This window comes from Protopterus annectens, chromosome 16.part0 (assembly GCF_019279795.1).
Source record: "Protopterus annectens isolate FY-2018-M chromosome 16.part0, PAN1.0, whole genome shotgun sequence".
NCBI classification, from domain to species: domain Eukaryota; kingdom Metazoa; phylum Chordata; order Ceratodontiformes; family Protopteridae; genus Protopterus; species Protopterus annectens.
The window spans coordinates 453,739,550-453,756,383 of record NC_056750.1 but is presented as its reverse complement, the minus strand read 5'-3'; the positions used below and the strand labels follow the sequence as shown (position 1 = coordinate 453,756,383).

At 38.7% G+C, this 16,834-nt stretch overlaps 1 protein-coding gene across 2 annotated transcripts in view; it reads left to right on the top strand.

Moving 5' to 3' along the window:
• RABGAP1 (RAB GTPase activating protein 1) overlaps nt 1-16,834 on the top strand; it is a 4,144,188-nt gene that overhangs the window by 1,662,384 nt on the left and 2,464,970 nt on the right. For both annotated transcript variants that reach the window (XM_044058459.1, XM_044058460.1), the window contains one exon: nt 6,468-6,642. In XM_044058459.1, the coding sequence (XP_043914394.1) occupies nt 6,468-6,642 (175 nt within the window). The remainder of the gene's footprint in view (nt 1-6,467; nt 6,643-16,834) is intronic.

Here is a 16,834-nt window from a genome sequence, read left to right as displayed (position 1 = left end):
TAACCTTCTAAACTTCACCCAAGTAATCACTTCAACTACTCGCCCTAACAAAAATCACCCCCCAGGGTCCATCTTAGATTAGATTCTAGTCTCCCATCCAAACAAAATCACTCTCTGTGGCACTATCCCTGACACCTTCAGTGACCATCTCCCTGCCTTCATCCATCGATCAAGTAGCTCCATCCAACACCAACATCTCTACATTCAAACTCGTAACCTCAGCAACTTCAACCCCTTAATTTTTTCTAACATCTTTAAACAAATTAACTGGCAACCTCTAAATACCCTCCCACTCGACAATGCTGTTGAGCATTTTAACTCTATCTTCCTAGATACTCTTAACTCCCTAGCCCCCCCTAAGAAATAAATGAATCAAAACTAATTCTGCACCATGGCTGACGAAAGAAACTAAACAAATTATGCGTCACACAGACAAATCCTGGAAGCTGTATCAGAAAAATAAATTGTCCTCTACCTTACTCCTATATACCCAACTCCACTACCAAGTAAAAAAACTTATTACCAAGGACAAAAAAAACTACTATAATAAACTTCAGTCCGATAATAAAAACCCAAAACAATTCTGGAAATCAATCAACTCCCTACTTCATCCCAGATCTCGGAACAACCCTTGCCCTGACCCTAATCTATCTGACAGTGAACTGATCTCCCAATTCAATACCTTCTTTACTGAATCCATAACTAAGCTAACCAAAACATTCCCTAATAACAACCCACCTAACTCCCTTTTCACTTCACCAACAACCCAAACAACAATCCCCTCAATTTCCATCTCAAACCTGTTTCCACCAATTTTATAAAAAAGCTTCTGTCCAAGCTAAAGCCATGCTCTAAATGCCCCTGACAACATTCCGTCTTCCTTCCTCAAACATGCAGCTGAAGGTATCACTCTCCCAATTAGTATTCTTATTAATAGATCCTTAAATGAGTCATACATACCAAAACTCTGGCGTTCAGCCTACATCCTACCTCTTCACAAAGGAGGCAAAAACACCACTGTTTCTAACTTCTGCCCCATCGCCCTACTCTCTCCAATATCTAAAATTCTAGAAAAATGTGTCCACCACCAACTTTTACCTTATCTAATTCAAAATCACATCCTAACACCCACCCAGCACGGCTTCCGTCCTGGCCACAGTACCATAACTGCCCTACTACCCTTCCTAGAAACTGTCAATCAAACACGAGACTCTGGACTCATTGTATCCACAGTACTGCTAGATCTTTCAAAAGCCTTTGACACCATCTCCCACACTCACCTTCTTCATCATCTGGCTAATCTCAATCTCTCCCCAAATACTCTTTCCTGGTCCTCCAGTTACCTATCTGATAGATCTCAAGCAGTCAAATGGAAGAACTCCTTCTCATCCTTCTTGCCTACACCTACTGGTGTTCCTCAGGGGACTATCCTTGGACCCATGCTTTTCAACATCTTTATAAATAACCTTCACACCTTCATCCGTGACACCACAGTCATCCAATACGCTGATGACTCTACCTTGGTCTGCTCTGCCCCAAACTTTCCTGAACTACTGACCAAAACCCAGTTAGCCTTTACCACTACAGAGAACTGGAGGCACCAAAACATTTCTCTCAACTCCAATAAATCCAAAATACTAATTTTTCTCCCCTCCAAGGTTTCCTCTTTGGACAAAAACACTTTCAATGTCCTAAGCCAAACTAACACTGCCATTGAAGTGGTCCCCTCTGCAAAACTCTTTGGCATTACCGTAGATGAACACCTCAAATTTGATCTTCACATACAACAAAATATAAAGAAAACCCACCAAAAGCTAGGTATGCTATATAGGAACAATCACTTACTTTCCATCTGCACTAGGCATACCCTGGCAACCACCTACCTTCCCTTCTATATGGAGCCCCTCTTCTAACCAATTTGTCTGTTACCAACACCTCTAAGCTCGAAGCTTGCTATAATAAGATCTCTAAATTTGCCACCAAATCCAAAACATCAACTCACCACTGCCTCAGACTTCACTCTCTGAACTGGTTAGAACTCCCTAACCACCTAGACTATCTACAACTAACCACTGCTCACAAACTAATATTCTCCCCTGATAAATGCCCAGCCTTAAAGGACATCCTTCCTCCATACATCCCTAACAGATCACCGAGATCTGAACACCAAAACCTAATCTCCATTCTTAAACCCAAACAACCCGCTGGCCAGTTTTTACTCTCCTTTTCTTTAGGTAGAAATGGAACTCTCTGCCTCCTTCACTTAAGACTATACCCAACACTGAATCCTTCAAAACTCAACTTTTTCTTCACCTATTTTCCAAATGGAAATGCTCCTGCTTTCACCCCACTTATATTCTAGGGACTCCCCACTAAGCTTTCCTTACCCCCACTCCACTATACTCTCATACTTATTCTTATTTCTCAAAAGATCCAGAACTAGCAGACTTTAATTGACTCCAAGCATGTAAATATTGTTTCATCAAAAAAAAAAAAAACACTGTTGTCAAGTTGTTAAACTGTCTCATAATGTATATTACACTCTGCAACTCTCGAATGTATGAACCCTACTCTTGTATTTCACTTTGTAACCTTTATTTTCTATTTTGCAACCTATATTGTATGGTATTTCACTTTGCAACCTTTATTTGCATTTTGTAACCTATATTGTATTATACTGTTCATGGAGTTTTTCTCCCCGGGCCTCCACTGAAAATGGGCACTACTTGGCCCAGTGGACTTCCCTGGTAATCAAACTGAAAATAAATAAATAATAAATAAACCTAACAAAACCCCAGGTCTAAGCTTTTACTCCTGCTCTGTGGCAAAACTCTGGAACTCCCTTCCTTTAACTATCAAAACTGCTACTAACCTGCACTCCTTCAAAACCTCTATAAAAGAATACTTCAACTCCTGTATGAGGCTAGGCTGAGGTACTCTTAAACCTTTTTTTTACCTGTAGTGTCTCTGTCAACACAACTGATTTACCGTACCCTCCCTTGCTCTACACATACTCCCCTGAGATTACACTCATATCTTTTCCACATCAATTCCTGCTATCCCTTCTGTCACACCCTACAGTTCTCTACTTGTATTATCCTACGCCTTCAATATAATCTGTTCCCATATTTCATGACCTCTAGAATATTAATAATCATTATGATAATTATCTGTTATGTAAGTAATGCTTTATCTTCCTGTTATTACACTTTCCATGCAATTTATGCTTGAATACTCAGACTTTATTATATCTGTTGAGTTTTTATTCTGACTAATGTGTAGTTTTTCAAATTTTATGCTTGAATGTTGTGACTTTATTATGACTGTCTAGTTTTTCATTCTGTTAACTTATGTATCTAGAGCTTTTCTCCCCAGGCTCCCACTGAAAATAGGTACCACATGACCCAGTTGGACTTTCTTGGTAAACAAATGCTAAATAAATAAATGTATGTCATTTGTGCCTCTGTCACTTGGTCCATTGTACGTACCTTTACTGCTCTTTGCAAGTTGGATTTGGTTTCTAGGAACAGAGCTGCCGTTGGCACACAGTACTCCAACATATCCTTTTGTGAGATTTACCCAAGGTTCATCTATCTGTGGGCTCTGTCCCATCAGTTGAGAAATGAATGAAAATGACATCATCAGATAAAAAGTTATGTAGTCACCTTGATACATCTGTGCGTCCATTTTCATTCTTTCACACCCTCTTAGCCCCCTTCCATTTGCTCTTGGAGAGACCTAAGGGATAATACTTTAGGAATTTCTGTTCTTTTTCTGAACTCCAGGTCTTTTTTTCATCTCTACCTTTTTAAATTCCTTATAGTATGAACCAGGCTTTACTGTGAGCAGTAAACTTGATCTAAGTTTTGTTATATTGGTGGGGTTTTATGGGTAAAGGGAGGAGCTTGAGAGTTGGTTCCCAGGATCTGGAAAAAGTGGCAGAGTCGTATTTAAGACCTATCAGTTGAAGTGAGTACGTAACTTTTTTTATTCACAGTGAACCCTTATGGCTGAATATAATGCATAAAGGCTTTACACATCTGTTTTACCACTGGTTCTGTGTGCTGCACAGTATCCACTTGTCCCCTCAGCAAATGTCTGAATTAAAAAGCAAAAAAAAAATCCTTTGCCGGTCGAAAAAAACAAGTTTAGTTGGCAGAGTCTAACATTATCTCAATTGCAAGGTGAGTTAGCTGTCCCTGATTTTGAATTGTACATTGTTGCAGAAAGGACAGGAGTGTTTTAGTTCATAAAAACTGAATTTTAAGGCTGCCTGGAAAGACGCACTATTAAGAAAGATTAATAATTGCTAAAGGGGGGGTTGCTTGTGATCCTGAAATGAGACAAAGAAAAGGGAACTCTGATGATGATAGATATTTAAAGGGAAGTTGATGGGTTATGAAGACAAAAACAGATGGATACAGGGAAAAAATATCACCAATAAGCATAAATAAGTTATGGGGATCTCTCATGATGGTCATAAGAAATGAAAACATTGCAAGAATGGTAATATATTGGGAAAAGATGATGAATGCACAGGAACTGTTGAGTTGGGAACAGGGTGGAGTTAGATGTCAGGATAGTTGTGCTTCATGGTTGTGTAGGCATCTGTTGACAGCTCTTAAATTAAACTTTATACAGCAAAGAAGGAAGATTGAACCATGTGAGTTTATAGGCTAATGGGAAGAAGAACTGAACCTTTGTCAAGAAAGGGGGGGGTTAGTCGAGCATATAAAAATCTGATGGGTGTCAGGCATGTGGAGGGAAACTAATTTAGTTTAGAATGGGTGAGGAAGATGGACACACACATTATAAAAGAAAGGTGGGTTTATGATCCTGTATATGCTACTAGGTTTAGAAAATCCAGATTCTCTGGGTGGCATTGCTTGTTTAAATACTTTTATACACCTTTTAAGCTAGCAAGAATGTTTCATTCTCTCTCTGTTGGAGATTCAAGAAGGGCAAGCTAGAAGTTTGGATGCGTATATATTTGTTATTATGAAAGAATTGAACTTTATATGCATTTTAAAATTTGATTGTTTATAGCCTAACCAGTTAGTTCTAAAATGGATTATTATCTAGGTGTAGGGTCAATTTTGTTGGATAGGTCAGAAAAAGCATTGTTTTCATGTTTGCAGCAAAGAAGACCATAACATGTAAGTAAGGTGCAGCACAAACATTGATGTGATTGATGTAGTGAAACAAAATTCAAGATATGAGACAGTCAGCAAAGGATCTAAAGTTAAACGGACAATGAATAAGTGGATGACCTGGTATTTAAATATTGGCAGTGAAGTCATAGGGTTAGGAAACTGTGTATCGTGACTGTGGGTTCACTGCCTGAAGAAATAGTAAAGACAGAAAAGTACTGTGAGAATAGGGCATTAGGGGTTATAAGAAAGTATCTTCTTCTTTCGGCTTTTCCCGGTTAGGGGTCGCCACAGTGACTCACCTGTCCGCTCATGATTGGCAGTGGAGTTTTACGGTGTCGAGTTGCCAGCCTGGTGCCCAACCTTCCACAGAAGGCACACACATGCACGCACTCACACCTAAGTCCAATTTAGAGTGTCCAATCCACCTAAAGCATGTCTTTGGGATGTGGGAGGAAGCCGGAGCACCCGGAGGAAACCCACATGCCCACAGGGAGGACATGCAGACTCCGCACAGAAGGCACCCCTGCCGAGGATCGAACTGGAGAACCTCTTGCTGTGAGGTGGCAACACTAACCGCTCTACCACCGTGGCTGCCGTAAAACATCTAAAGGCACTACAAACATTAAATCTACCCCAAATCATTTTATATGCCAGAAGATTACAAAAAAAAAAAAAAATTGAGGGACAAATAATTAAAACATAAAATTTGGATATGGATGTCGGTACAAAACCTGCCATGTGGCTGGTAGATGAAGACAGAAATAACAGTAAACATGGATACACAGTTGTGTGTAAAAAGAAAAAAAAAACTTTTAAGCAAATTTCAGAGCACACACAAAGTTACTTCTTGAAAAAGCTGAGGAGTACGGCAAAATGTGAGAAAAGGGAAGAAAAAAGGAAATGTATAAGTATGTGAGAATGTAAAAATGGCTTGTTGTGTTTGATAGGGTTGAATGTTACTTATTACATGTTCCCTTTGAGAGACAGAAAAGGCTAAAAGAACAGAGGCAGCTTTCTAACAGTAATAGCTGTATAAGGGTACATCATCTATCAGCTGACATTTTATAGAACATTGGTATAAAACCTGTTTGCTTTCTGTATGATTCAAGTCCAGTCAGTGAAAACTGTGGTAAGGAAGACAACAGAGGTGGGTAACACTAAATGTTATAATTTTTGTTACACTGAGAGATTCTCAATGTCTGTTATGGTAAACATGTTGCAAAGTTGCATTATCTATCTGACTTGAGTGTTTAAGATAATCAACACCAGTTTTTAAATGTTTAAGTAGACTAAATGTGTACTGTTTATTTTTAGATAGAGCGAAAAGAAAGAAAAAGTAACAGTGACACCCTGTATGAAGTTGTAAGCCTTGAAAGTGAAAGTGAACTTGAAAGGAGAAAGACCACAGCTGCACCTGCAGTTCGATTGCCACAGTCTGGATCACAAAGCTCCATGATTCCGTCTCCCCCAGAGGATGATGAAGAGGAAGGTAGGAATGGTTCAAGTTTACAGTGGTCGAAACACTCACATAGCCGACACATTGCCTCATAATCTACTATTATCTTTATTTTTTTTTCTACTGTTATCTTTATATATGAAATCATTGAAATTAACAATGTTAAAACTTTTCAGTTATTTTATAACAATTAGGAACGGGAATGATGAGACAGAGGTACAGAGGATAGCATTGTTAACCTCACAGCATGACAGTCTGATTAGATTCTTGGCTGGGGTGCTTTCTCTGCAGAGTCTTCATGTCCTCCATGTGTCTGCATGTTTTTTCTGGTTTCCTCTCACATTTCAGAATCATGCACTAAGTGGATTGGACACTAAACTGCCCATAGGTGTGCATTTGTGTGCAGTATAGAAGAAAATCTGTGGCAAGGCTACCCACTTAATGGAGTGAACATTAGTTCTAGATGATGATCACTGTTGATGTGACACCTTGGTCCCATGTGCACAAATGAGATAAAGGGGTTTATGGATGGATGAATTTATTTAGGAAAGGGGAAGAGTGCTAACATTACCTTGGTTTGTCTGTTTCCATTAGCAAAGTTCCACATGAGAGTACTACAGGGAACTGCGACTGTTCAGCAGTATTATCTGACTTTTCCAATGAACTTTCCAGTTTCACAAACTTGTAGGAAAAACCACCTTTAATAAGAAAGCAAAGCTTTCGGGCAGAACCCTTCTTCAATACTAATACAATCAAGTCTGCATACTAGAAGCTTATATACAGGTCTAGAAGTCACATGATTAGCAGCCGAGAATCATGTGACGAACAAGTCTTAAAGTGCAAACAACATAATAAAGCTTTTAAAAAAATCAATTAATAATATTACGTAATCTAGTTAAAATTGGCTTTAAACTGACTTTGCTGTTAATTCCTGGATGTGAATCAGCAGCTAGTCTTAAAATCCATTCAAATTCCTTAGTCTCAAGGCGATTATTCAAATCTCCACCTCTGGCACTAGGACAATTAAAATCAATAACTCTAAACTTAAAAGAATGTTCAGAGCCATGAATATTGATATGCTTATATAGTGTATTATTTTCACAACACCGTCTGATTTCTGAATTATGATCAATAACACGATCTTTCAGCTTACGAATAGTTTTTCCTACATAGAACGAAGTGCAGGATTAGATGTAGCGAAATAGATAACACCTGAAGTGTTACAAGTAGCTGAAATTTTAAAATTGAATACTTGACCAGTGCTAGGGTGTGTGAAAATGTCACTACCATTACCAAACATCTGTGCACAGGCAATACAGTTAAAACATTGAAAAGTTCCATGCTTAATAGCCAACCTCATAGGCTTAGGTTTATAAAAATCTTTATAACACAATAAGCTTTTGATAGTCTTTATATTTCTATAAGAGAAGTATGGCTTATCACCTACAATAGCTTTCATTTCATCTGAAGCTAATAAAATTATCCAATTTCTTGAGATAATTTGTTTAACCAGGTGACGACTTCTATTAAAAGTAGTCATATATCTAACTGAAGTCATCTCTTTATTGCTGTTATTATTTTTCTGGGATGTAGTTAACGAAATATCCTGCCCTTGATTAAAGCTGATAGGTTTCAAATAAGTCTTCCTAGCCTCTAAAATATCAATTCTTGACTTAAGTAGGTGGGCATCATAGCCACTTGAGGCAAATTCCATTATCAAATCATCCAGTTGTAACTTGAATACATCATCATCTGTGTTGAGCCTACTTGTCCTAATAAATTGTGATTTTACCACACTTCTGAAAATATGTGGAGCGTGCATACTACTGTAATGTAAATATTTACAACAGCTAACTTCCTTCTTATATACAGAAGTATTAAGAATTCCATCATTCAGCTGGATTTTTAAATCTAAGTAACACATAGTATTTTCAGAAACTTGCATTTTAAATTTCAAATAATCAGTTGTGGAGTTCAAATAGTCAACAAAAACATCCAGATCATGAAGTGTACCATTCCAAACAATTAAACAGTCATCAACAAATCTTTGATAAAAACTAATATAGGTAGAAAGATTCCTATTACTATACAGATGTTTATGTTCCCATTGGTAAAGGACTAGGTTAGCGTATGTGTTAGCCACTGAGGTACCCATAGCAATTCCTGTTAACTGTAAATATAAAGTTTCGTTAAACATAAAAATATTATTTTTCAAAACAACATCCATAAGACAGCAAATGTTGTCAATGGATTTGAAATCAGGGTTAGGTTGTGTTATTAAAAATTCCCTCAGGAGCTCAAGTCCGGCATCATTAGGAATGACGGTAAATAAGGATACGATATCCAAGCTAACTAAATAATGTCTTTTAGTTTTTATATCAGGCTCATTTCTAGTATACCATTGCTGTAACTTAGATAACAAATCATGTGTATCTTTCAGGATGGTATTACAATTAAGTAGATGTGATTGTAACTGTTTGTGCAAGTAAACTGAAACCGGTTCTGTAATCCAGCCTCCACCTGAGACGATAGGTCTCATTGGTGGGTTATCCATAGACTTATGTATTTTTGGGATACCATACAAATGAGGTATCAAAGGACAAGGTGCAGTTAGAAAATGAAACAAATCAAGGTCGATGTCACCATAAAGCTGAAGTTCAAATATTACCATGTTGACATAACTCACACATTTATTTACATCTGCATGTGTAACTATTTTAAATGCATTCTCATCATTCAAAAGTAGAGAAACAGCTGAAAAATACTTGTCTCAGTCCATAATAACAGGCATACCACCTTTGTCCGCTTGCTTTATTACAATGTCATTATTATTTTGTAGACTTTTAATGCTTCATACTCTGCAAAAGTCAGATTAAAGTTCTTATTCCTCATGGGCCGTAGGTATAGTTCTCTTATTTGTAGTTCACACACATCATGAAATGCATTCAATATGGGTGCATTAAGTGGAATAAAAGTACTTCGTCGTTTTAGATCGTCTCCCATTGAGTTAGATTTACCAAACATTAGTTTTAAACTCAAGTTACGAACAAACAACTTTAAATCAGTTAAAGCAGACACAACATTATCACTACAGGATGGTATAAATTTAAATCCTTTGTTTAAAGAGAGAGATGAGCAGGATTTAACTCAAAGATGATAAATTTAATGCCACAACTACTTGCGACTTACTTTGTTGAGTCCTAAAGGGCTCTCATTTTTACGTTTGTTTGCTATGGTTGCCTGTGTTGCATACGACCTTGCAGGTGAACCTCTAGACCTGGGTGATCTATTCACGACGGTTTCAGCGTGCTCCAGTTGGAATCGTTTATTAGTTAAATTTAAAGTTAGTTGTTGTGTCTTTTTAATAGCCATAGCGTTCGTATTCACATTCAGGTTGCCATCACGCTTGTTCTTACTTCCTATAGGCGCATGCGCTTTGGGATGAGGAACATGATACCAAAAGGCCAGGCTCATTCGTAACTGGTGCAGGGGGAGTTTCAGATGTCAAGGGTGTAGAGGGCGGATTATTATTTAAAGAAATGTTGTCAAAAGTATCCAGGGAATCAAGTCCTTCTCTTGCAGGAACTTTATGGTAAGCAGTAGTACAAGGATTCTCAGTTCTGGGCCAAGAGAAGATATTCCCTCTTTGGAAATCACCTATGTCGCGTTGGAGCTTCCGTTTTTTGGTAGCTTCCATCCTGACCTCAAAAGCTTGAATCCTATCAAGCATTTGCTGGTATACAGGTGTATCTTTAGGAAATAGTCAATTCTAAAATAGTACTCTCAAGTGAAAAAATTTCACGCTTGTACTCTTCCTCAATTTTTATAAAAAAGTCATTCATTAAAGACATATAGTCTAAAGATAGCTTAATATTCAATTGTTGCCATGATTTGAGTAGTTCTGGAAAGGTATTGCCATATGAAGGCATTTTAAGGATCCTGAGTCCACGTGGGACAATACCTTTATCAAGATATGCCAAAAAACTAAAACGTTGCCATTGCAACCTCTTAAATGCCATTACCTTTCTTTCCAGAAGTTGTAATACTCTATTAAATTCAGCAACATTATCCAAGTCTGCTGTAGGTTCAGATGCAGTGTTCATTGTTTCTGTAAAGTTCAGTAGAGGATTATTCTCCACATCAATAAGAGATCTGAGGGAATTTAAATCCATTTCTTGATGTCAAAAATGACTAAAGGCTGCGAGGTAGACCTTGAAGTAGGTATTCCCAATAACAGCAACAGATATAGACCAAAAAAACAGCTGCAAAACGTGGAGCAAGTAACACTGTTTAATTGTTTGGAATGGTACACTTCATGATCTGGATGTTTTTGTTGATTATTTGAACTCCACAACTGATTATTTGAAATTTAAAATGCAAGTTTCTGAAAATACTATGTGTTACTTAGATTTAAAAATCCAGCTGAATGATGGAATTCTTAATACTTCTGTATATAAGAAGGAAGTTAGCTGTTGTAAATATTTACATTACAGTAGTATGCACGCTCCACATATTTTCAGAAGTGTGGTAAAATCACAGTTTATTAGGACAAGTAGGCTCAACACAGATGATGATGTATTCAAGTTACAACTGGATGATTTGATAATGGAATTTACCTCAAGTGGCTATGATGCCCACCTACTTAATAAGTCAAGAATTGATATTTTAGAGGCTAGGAAGACTTATTTGAAACCTATCAGCTTTAATCAAGGGCAGGATATTTCGTTAACTACATCCCAGAAAAATAACAACAGCAATAAAGAGATGACTTCAGTTAGATATATGACTACTTTTAATAGAAGAAGTCACCTGGTTAAACAAATGATCTCAAGAAATTGGATAATTTTATTAGCTTCAGATGAAATGAAAGCTATTGTAGGTGATAAGCCATGCTTCTCTTATAGAAATATGAAGACTATCAAAAGCTTATTGTGTTATAAAGATTTTTATAAACCTAAGCCTATGACGTTGGCTATTAAGCATGGAACTTTTCAATGTTTTAACTGTATTGCCTGTGCACAGATGTTTGGTAATGGTAGTGACATTTTCACACACCCTAGCACTGGTCAAGTATTCAATTTTAAAATTTCAGCTACTTGTAACACTTCAGGTGTTATCTATTTGGCTACATGTAAATCCTGCACTTCGTTCTATGTAGGAAAAACTATTCGTAAGCTGAAAGATCCGTGTTATTGATCATAATTCAGAAATCAGACGGTGTTGTGAAAATAATGCACTATATAAGCATATCAATATTCATGGCTCTGAACATTCTTTTAAGTTTAGAGTTATTGATTTTAATTGTCCTAGTGCCAGAGGTGGAGATTTGAATAATCGCCTTGAGACTAAGGAATTTGAATGGATTTTAAGACTAGCTGCTGATTCACATCCAGGAATTAACAGCAAAGTCAGTTTAAAGCCAATTTTAACTAAATTACGTAATATTATTAATTGATTTTTTTTAAAGTTTTATTATGTTGTTTGCACTTTAAGACTTGTTCGTCACATGATTCTTGGCTGCTAATCATGTGACTTCTAGACCTGTATATAAGCTTCTAGTATGCAGACTTGATTGTATTAGTATTGAAGAAGGGTTCTGCCCGAAAGCTTTGCTTTGTTATTAAAGGTGGTTTTTCCTACAAGTTTGTGTTACTTGCTCCACATTTTGCAGCTGTTTTTTTGAACTTTCCAGTTTCCCTAGTATATGTATGTCGTCACCACATTTAATGGTAGCTGGAATCTGATCACTGTAGGCCTTGCTTTTTTTTTTTTTGTTCCCCACCCCTTAGTCACGGTGACCACAGATGCTTCCCTTCTGGGGTTAGGGCGGGGAGCTATTTGAAGGGAAAACTGTCCAGGGCATCTGGTTTTAGTGGTCCCTGAATCAGGAGATACCTGCTCAAATTTTCAGCTTTTGGGCAAACTCTGCTGTGAGCTATTTGCTTCTCCATCCAGCATGAAATGCAGTGGTCTCTGTGCCCTGATCCTGCCAGTGGGACAGTTGCCAAGGAGCATTCTCCTTCATGCTTGGTTCTCTGGTCTACATTACACCTATCCTCAATTCCTCTGATGATCATATTTTTTCAGAAAGCATTCCATTGCAGAGCGACTATCATTTTCATAGTCTCATTTAGGGCCTGACAAGTTTGGTTCTCCTTCCTTTGGCCTAACCTGCTTTACCTGCCCAGGGTTCTGGATCTTGTTCTGGGTCTGATTTCGCATGCTTCATTTCTTCCTCACCCAAACTTTCACTCCTTTACACTAATTACATGATTTCTCCAGTTCTGATGATAGGTTGGGATCCCAAGCTCTCTGAGAGTTACTCGTATCCTTTCTTCCTCCCAAGAGCTAGTGAATGGAAGAGGTTTTCCATTTGGGCCTCTTCCAAGACCTTGGATCATTTTTTTTTCTTTTTGCACCTTTAGTTTTGATCTGGATTTTTTGGCTTCTTCACTCTTCCAATTTGGTCTTTAGTTATTCTATTATTTAAAGTGTAGTTAGCTGCCATTTCCAACTTTCACATTTGGATTGATAATACGGGTTTATATTAAATCATTGAATCTTCAGATCATTGAACAGCATTTCATTGGAAATGCCATTCATGGAACCCACCTTATGTGGGGTGGGGGGGGCTGCACCACACACACACACACACACACACACACACACACACACACACACACACACACACACTAATTATGTATACCAATTTCAGGTGGGGAAAGGACAAATTTCCCAGTCCTTACCATAATCCAGTCTCAGTAAGAACAGTTTGATGAATGGCATGTTCAGTAAAATGCCTTTCGAAATGCCATTCAGTCTGTTCTTTTGATGAAATAATAGAGACCCGATAATACATCTGTGGGACTGTTAATCTATACAAGGTTTCTTTTTGAGAGGTACCTTCTTATGTCCTCCTGTTCCTCACCTGGATCCCTTCTTAAGACCTCAGTCTGCTTTTGCAGGTCCTAGCCAGACTTCTTTTGAACCAGCAGCTATGCTGTCCTTAAAACTTTTGACTTGGAAAATGCTTTTTCCCCCTTATCTGTGACATCAGCTAGAAGGGTGCTTGAACTTCAAGCACTTTCTTCTGTTCCTCCTTACCCTGTGTTTTGTAAAGATAGTTTCCTTGAGGACCAATCTTTCTGCCTAAAGTTGCATCTCAATCTAATTTAAATTGGCCAATCCATTTGTCCGCTTTCTTTCCAAATTTCAGTAACAAGGGAGAATATTGGATTCATTGTTTGGATGCTCATAAACAACTGAGATGGACAGAACCAAAAGGTTCCAGAAATTTAACCAGCTTTTTGTTTCCTTTTCCAAAACACAACTTGGCAAGCCTGTTCCAAAGTGACCCTATCCATGTATCTTTCTGGTTGTATCTCATTTGCACACTTTCTGGTTGTATCTCATTTGCATAGTCTCTGAATGGACCTTCTTGAGGATGCAGATGGAGAAAAGTGCCTCCTCTTAAGGAAAGTGCGGCAATCTTTTCAGGATGCTGCTACAGAGAGTTCCCCTCAAGGCATGGGGGTAACCAGAATGGATGCAGCCCAGGTGACATGGGTGGTCTGCAAATGTCAGGGCTTCTGAGGAGCCTTTTCCAGGAGGCTATTTCAGAATTCCTGAAGAGTTAGTAAGGTTTGGAAACCATCACCTCAGATGCATGGATGCTAAGAATCTTATTCAGAGGTTACACGATTCCATTTTTATTTCTGCCAAAAGAAAATGCCAGTTGCCTTCTGGATGTACCACCCTGTCAGAGCAGGGATGTAGCACTTGAAATTTGAAAGCAATTAGTAAATCAAGTCATCTATGAAGTCCCAGTAGACTAAATAGTATCCAGTGTCGATTCCAGGTTCTTTATAGCTCCAAAGAAAAATAATTACCTCAAACCAGTTTTGGATATATGCAAGTTGAATTGCTTTGTAAAACAGAAGTTCTGGATGGTCACGGTGCAGTCCATTTTACCTGTTTTGAGGAAGGACGACTGGATGTGCTTGATCAAGTTCATGGACGCATACCATCATATAAAAATACATGGTCCAGAAGATGTCTGCATTTTCAGCTTGGAGCCAGTCATGATCAGTGCCTGTTGGTCTCACCACCACCCCCGTCTGTTCACCAACTTCTTAGCAGTTATGTCTGCTTGGCTTAGGCAGCAAGGTTTCCAAGTCTTTCCTTATCTAGATGATTGGCTTCTCACTGCCTCCATGTGGGCATCTTTAGTTAGGGGTAGGGATTTCTTAATCATTTGTCTTTCCTTAGGAACTGCCATAATCTGTCAGATGTCTAGCCTTCAGCCAGTCCAGACTTTGGAGTTCTTGGGCTGTCTGTCAGTTAAACACAGTATCCCAGATTTGAAGACTTACAGCACACAGAGTACCTTTTCTTCGTACTCAGAACAGCCCCTTAGTGTCTCACAGGAAACCTCCACTTTACCTGGTTCTCAGATTCTTAGGTCCCATGGCTGCAGCAATTTGCTTAGTCCCCCTGGTGAGGTACTATATGATACTGCAGTGGACATGAGACTTAGTGGTCATACTTAACCTACTCCATGGATTTTCCCATCATTTTAACAGAAATCTTTTGAAGTCAAATTAGGTGGTGATTGAAGTCTTTCTTTCATTGTGTCGGCCAGGGAGACCATTTGTTCTTCCTTCCTCTGCAGGCAGGTCAGGGCAGATCCCCTGTCATCTCAGATGGGAGGGGATTTTGAAGGGAAGATGTTCCAAGTGACTTGGTCTACACTACAGGCAAGTCTTCACATCAGTGTCTTGGAGATGAAAACAGTCTTCCTTGTATGGCAGGCTTTTCAGGATTTTCCTCCCCAAGGGTGTGTTCAGTGTTGCCAGTTATGTCTGTGGTTTGGTATCTGAACAAACTGGAAAGATCCCAGTCCTACCCTTTTTGTCAGGAAGCCGTGAGAGATTGGCAATGGGCAATTTCATCTTAACAGTTTCTGGTAGCAATCCATATTCTGGGAAGATCCAACATTTTAGAGAATAGTCTGAGCAGAGGAACATCCTTGTTTCTGATGAGTGATCCTTAAATCTGACTGTAGTGGCTCAGATCTTCTAGTGTTGGAGAACTCCATGTTGTGATTTGTTTGATTCCCCATTCAACATCAAGTGCAACAGTTATTACCCACTAATTCCTCCACAGGGGCAGTCACCCAGGGACACTCTCCTGCATGCTTGGCCCCTGGTTTTCCTTTATGCTTGTCCTATCCTCCCACCCTCTGAAAGTAAAATTTCTCCAAAAAGCCACCCACTGCAAAGCAGCTATGATTCTCATTGCTTCCTTTTGTCCCATCAGTGTGGTTCCCCTTTCTGTGGCCTCTTCTGTGGTACTCTGCTTGGGTTCTGGATCCTGTTCCAGATCTTTTCTCTCACCCCAGTGGACTTGGACTTGCTCAGCCTCTGGAGTTTCAAACTAACTGCATGGTTTCTCCTGTTGAGTTTGGTTCACATTTTATCTTCCTTCCAGACGCCACTTACTCACATAGTCTGCACCAGCAAGTGGAAATGCTTCACTTTTTGGGTGCCTCCTAAAGTCTGGATCCCTTTTCATTGCCTTTGGAGACTGTTCTTTGTTTCCTTGTTGACCCATTTCATTCTGGATCTAGTTACTCCACTCCTACAGTTCAGTTAGTTGCTATTTCCAACTTTCATATTGGTAGATATAATGCACTTGTGGCAGCATTAAAGATTTCCAAGGTGTTTCTCTGAGGAGTGTTCTTTTTGTAACCCCCTATCCTGGCCCTATTCCTCTTTGGGATTTACCATTTATGCTTCACATTCTTGATGGGCCGCCTCCTGATCCTTCAGCAACAGTCTCTTTGAAGTTGTCTTGCAAGGCTCTCATCCTGGTGGCTGTTACTTTGAGAAGCTGTGTGCCAAAACTGCAGACCATATCCTTGGTGTCTGCATAATATGACTTTTCATAAAGATAGAGCTGCTGTCAGTGGATCCTGCTTTTTTTGCCTAAGGTGGTGTCAGAAACCGTCTTGAATCAAGCCATTGATTTCCCAGTGTTTTCCCCATCTTTTCAAATAAAGGAGAATACTTTCTGCATTGTCTTGATGTTCACAGGCAACTGAGATTTTATCTAGATAGAATCAAGTCCTTCAAGAAGTTTAAACAGCTTTTTTTTTTCCTTTTCAAAGGCCCAGTAGGGAAAGTTGATATCTAAGTCTGCCTTATCCATGTTGCTTTGTGATTAC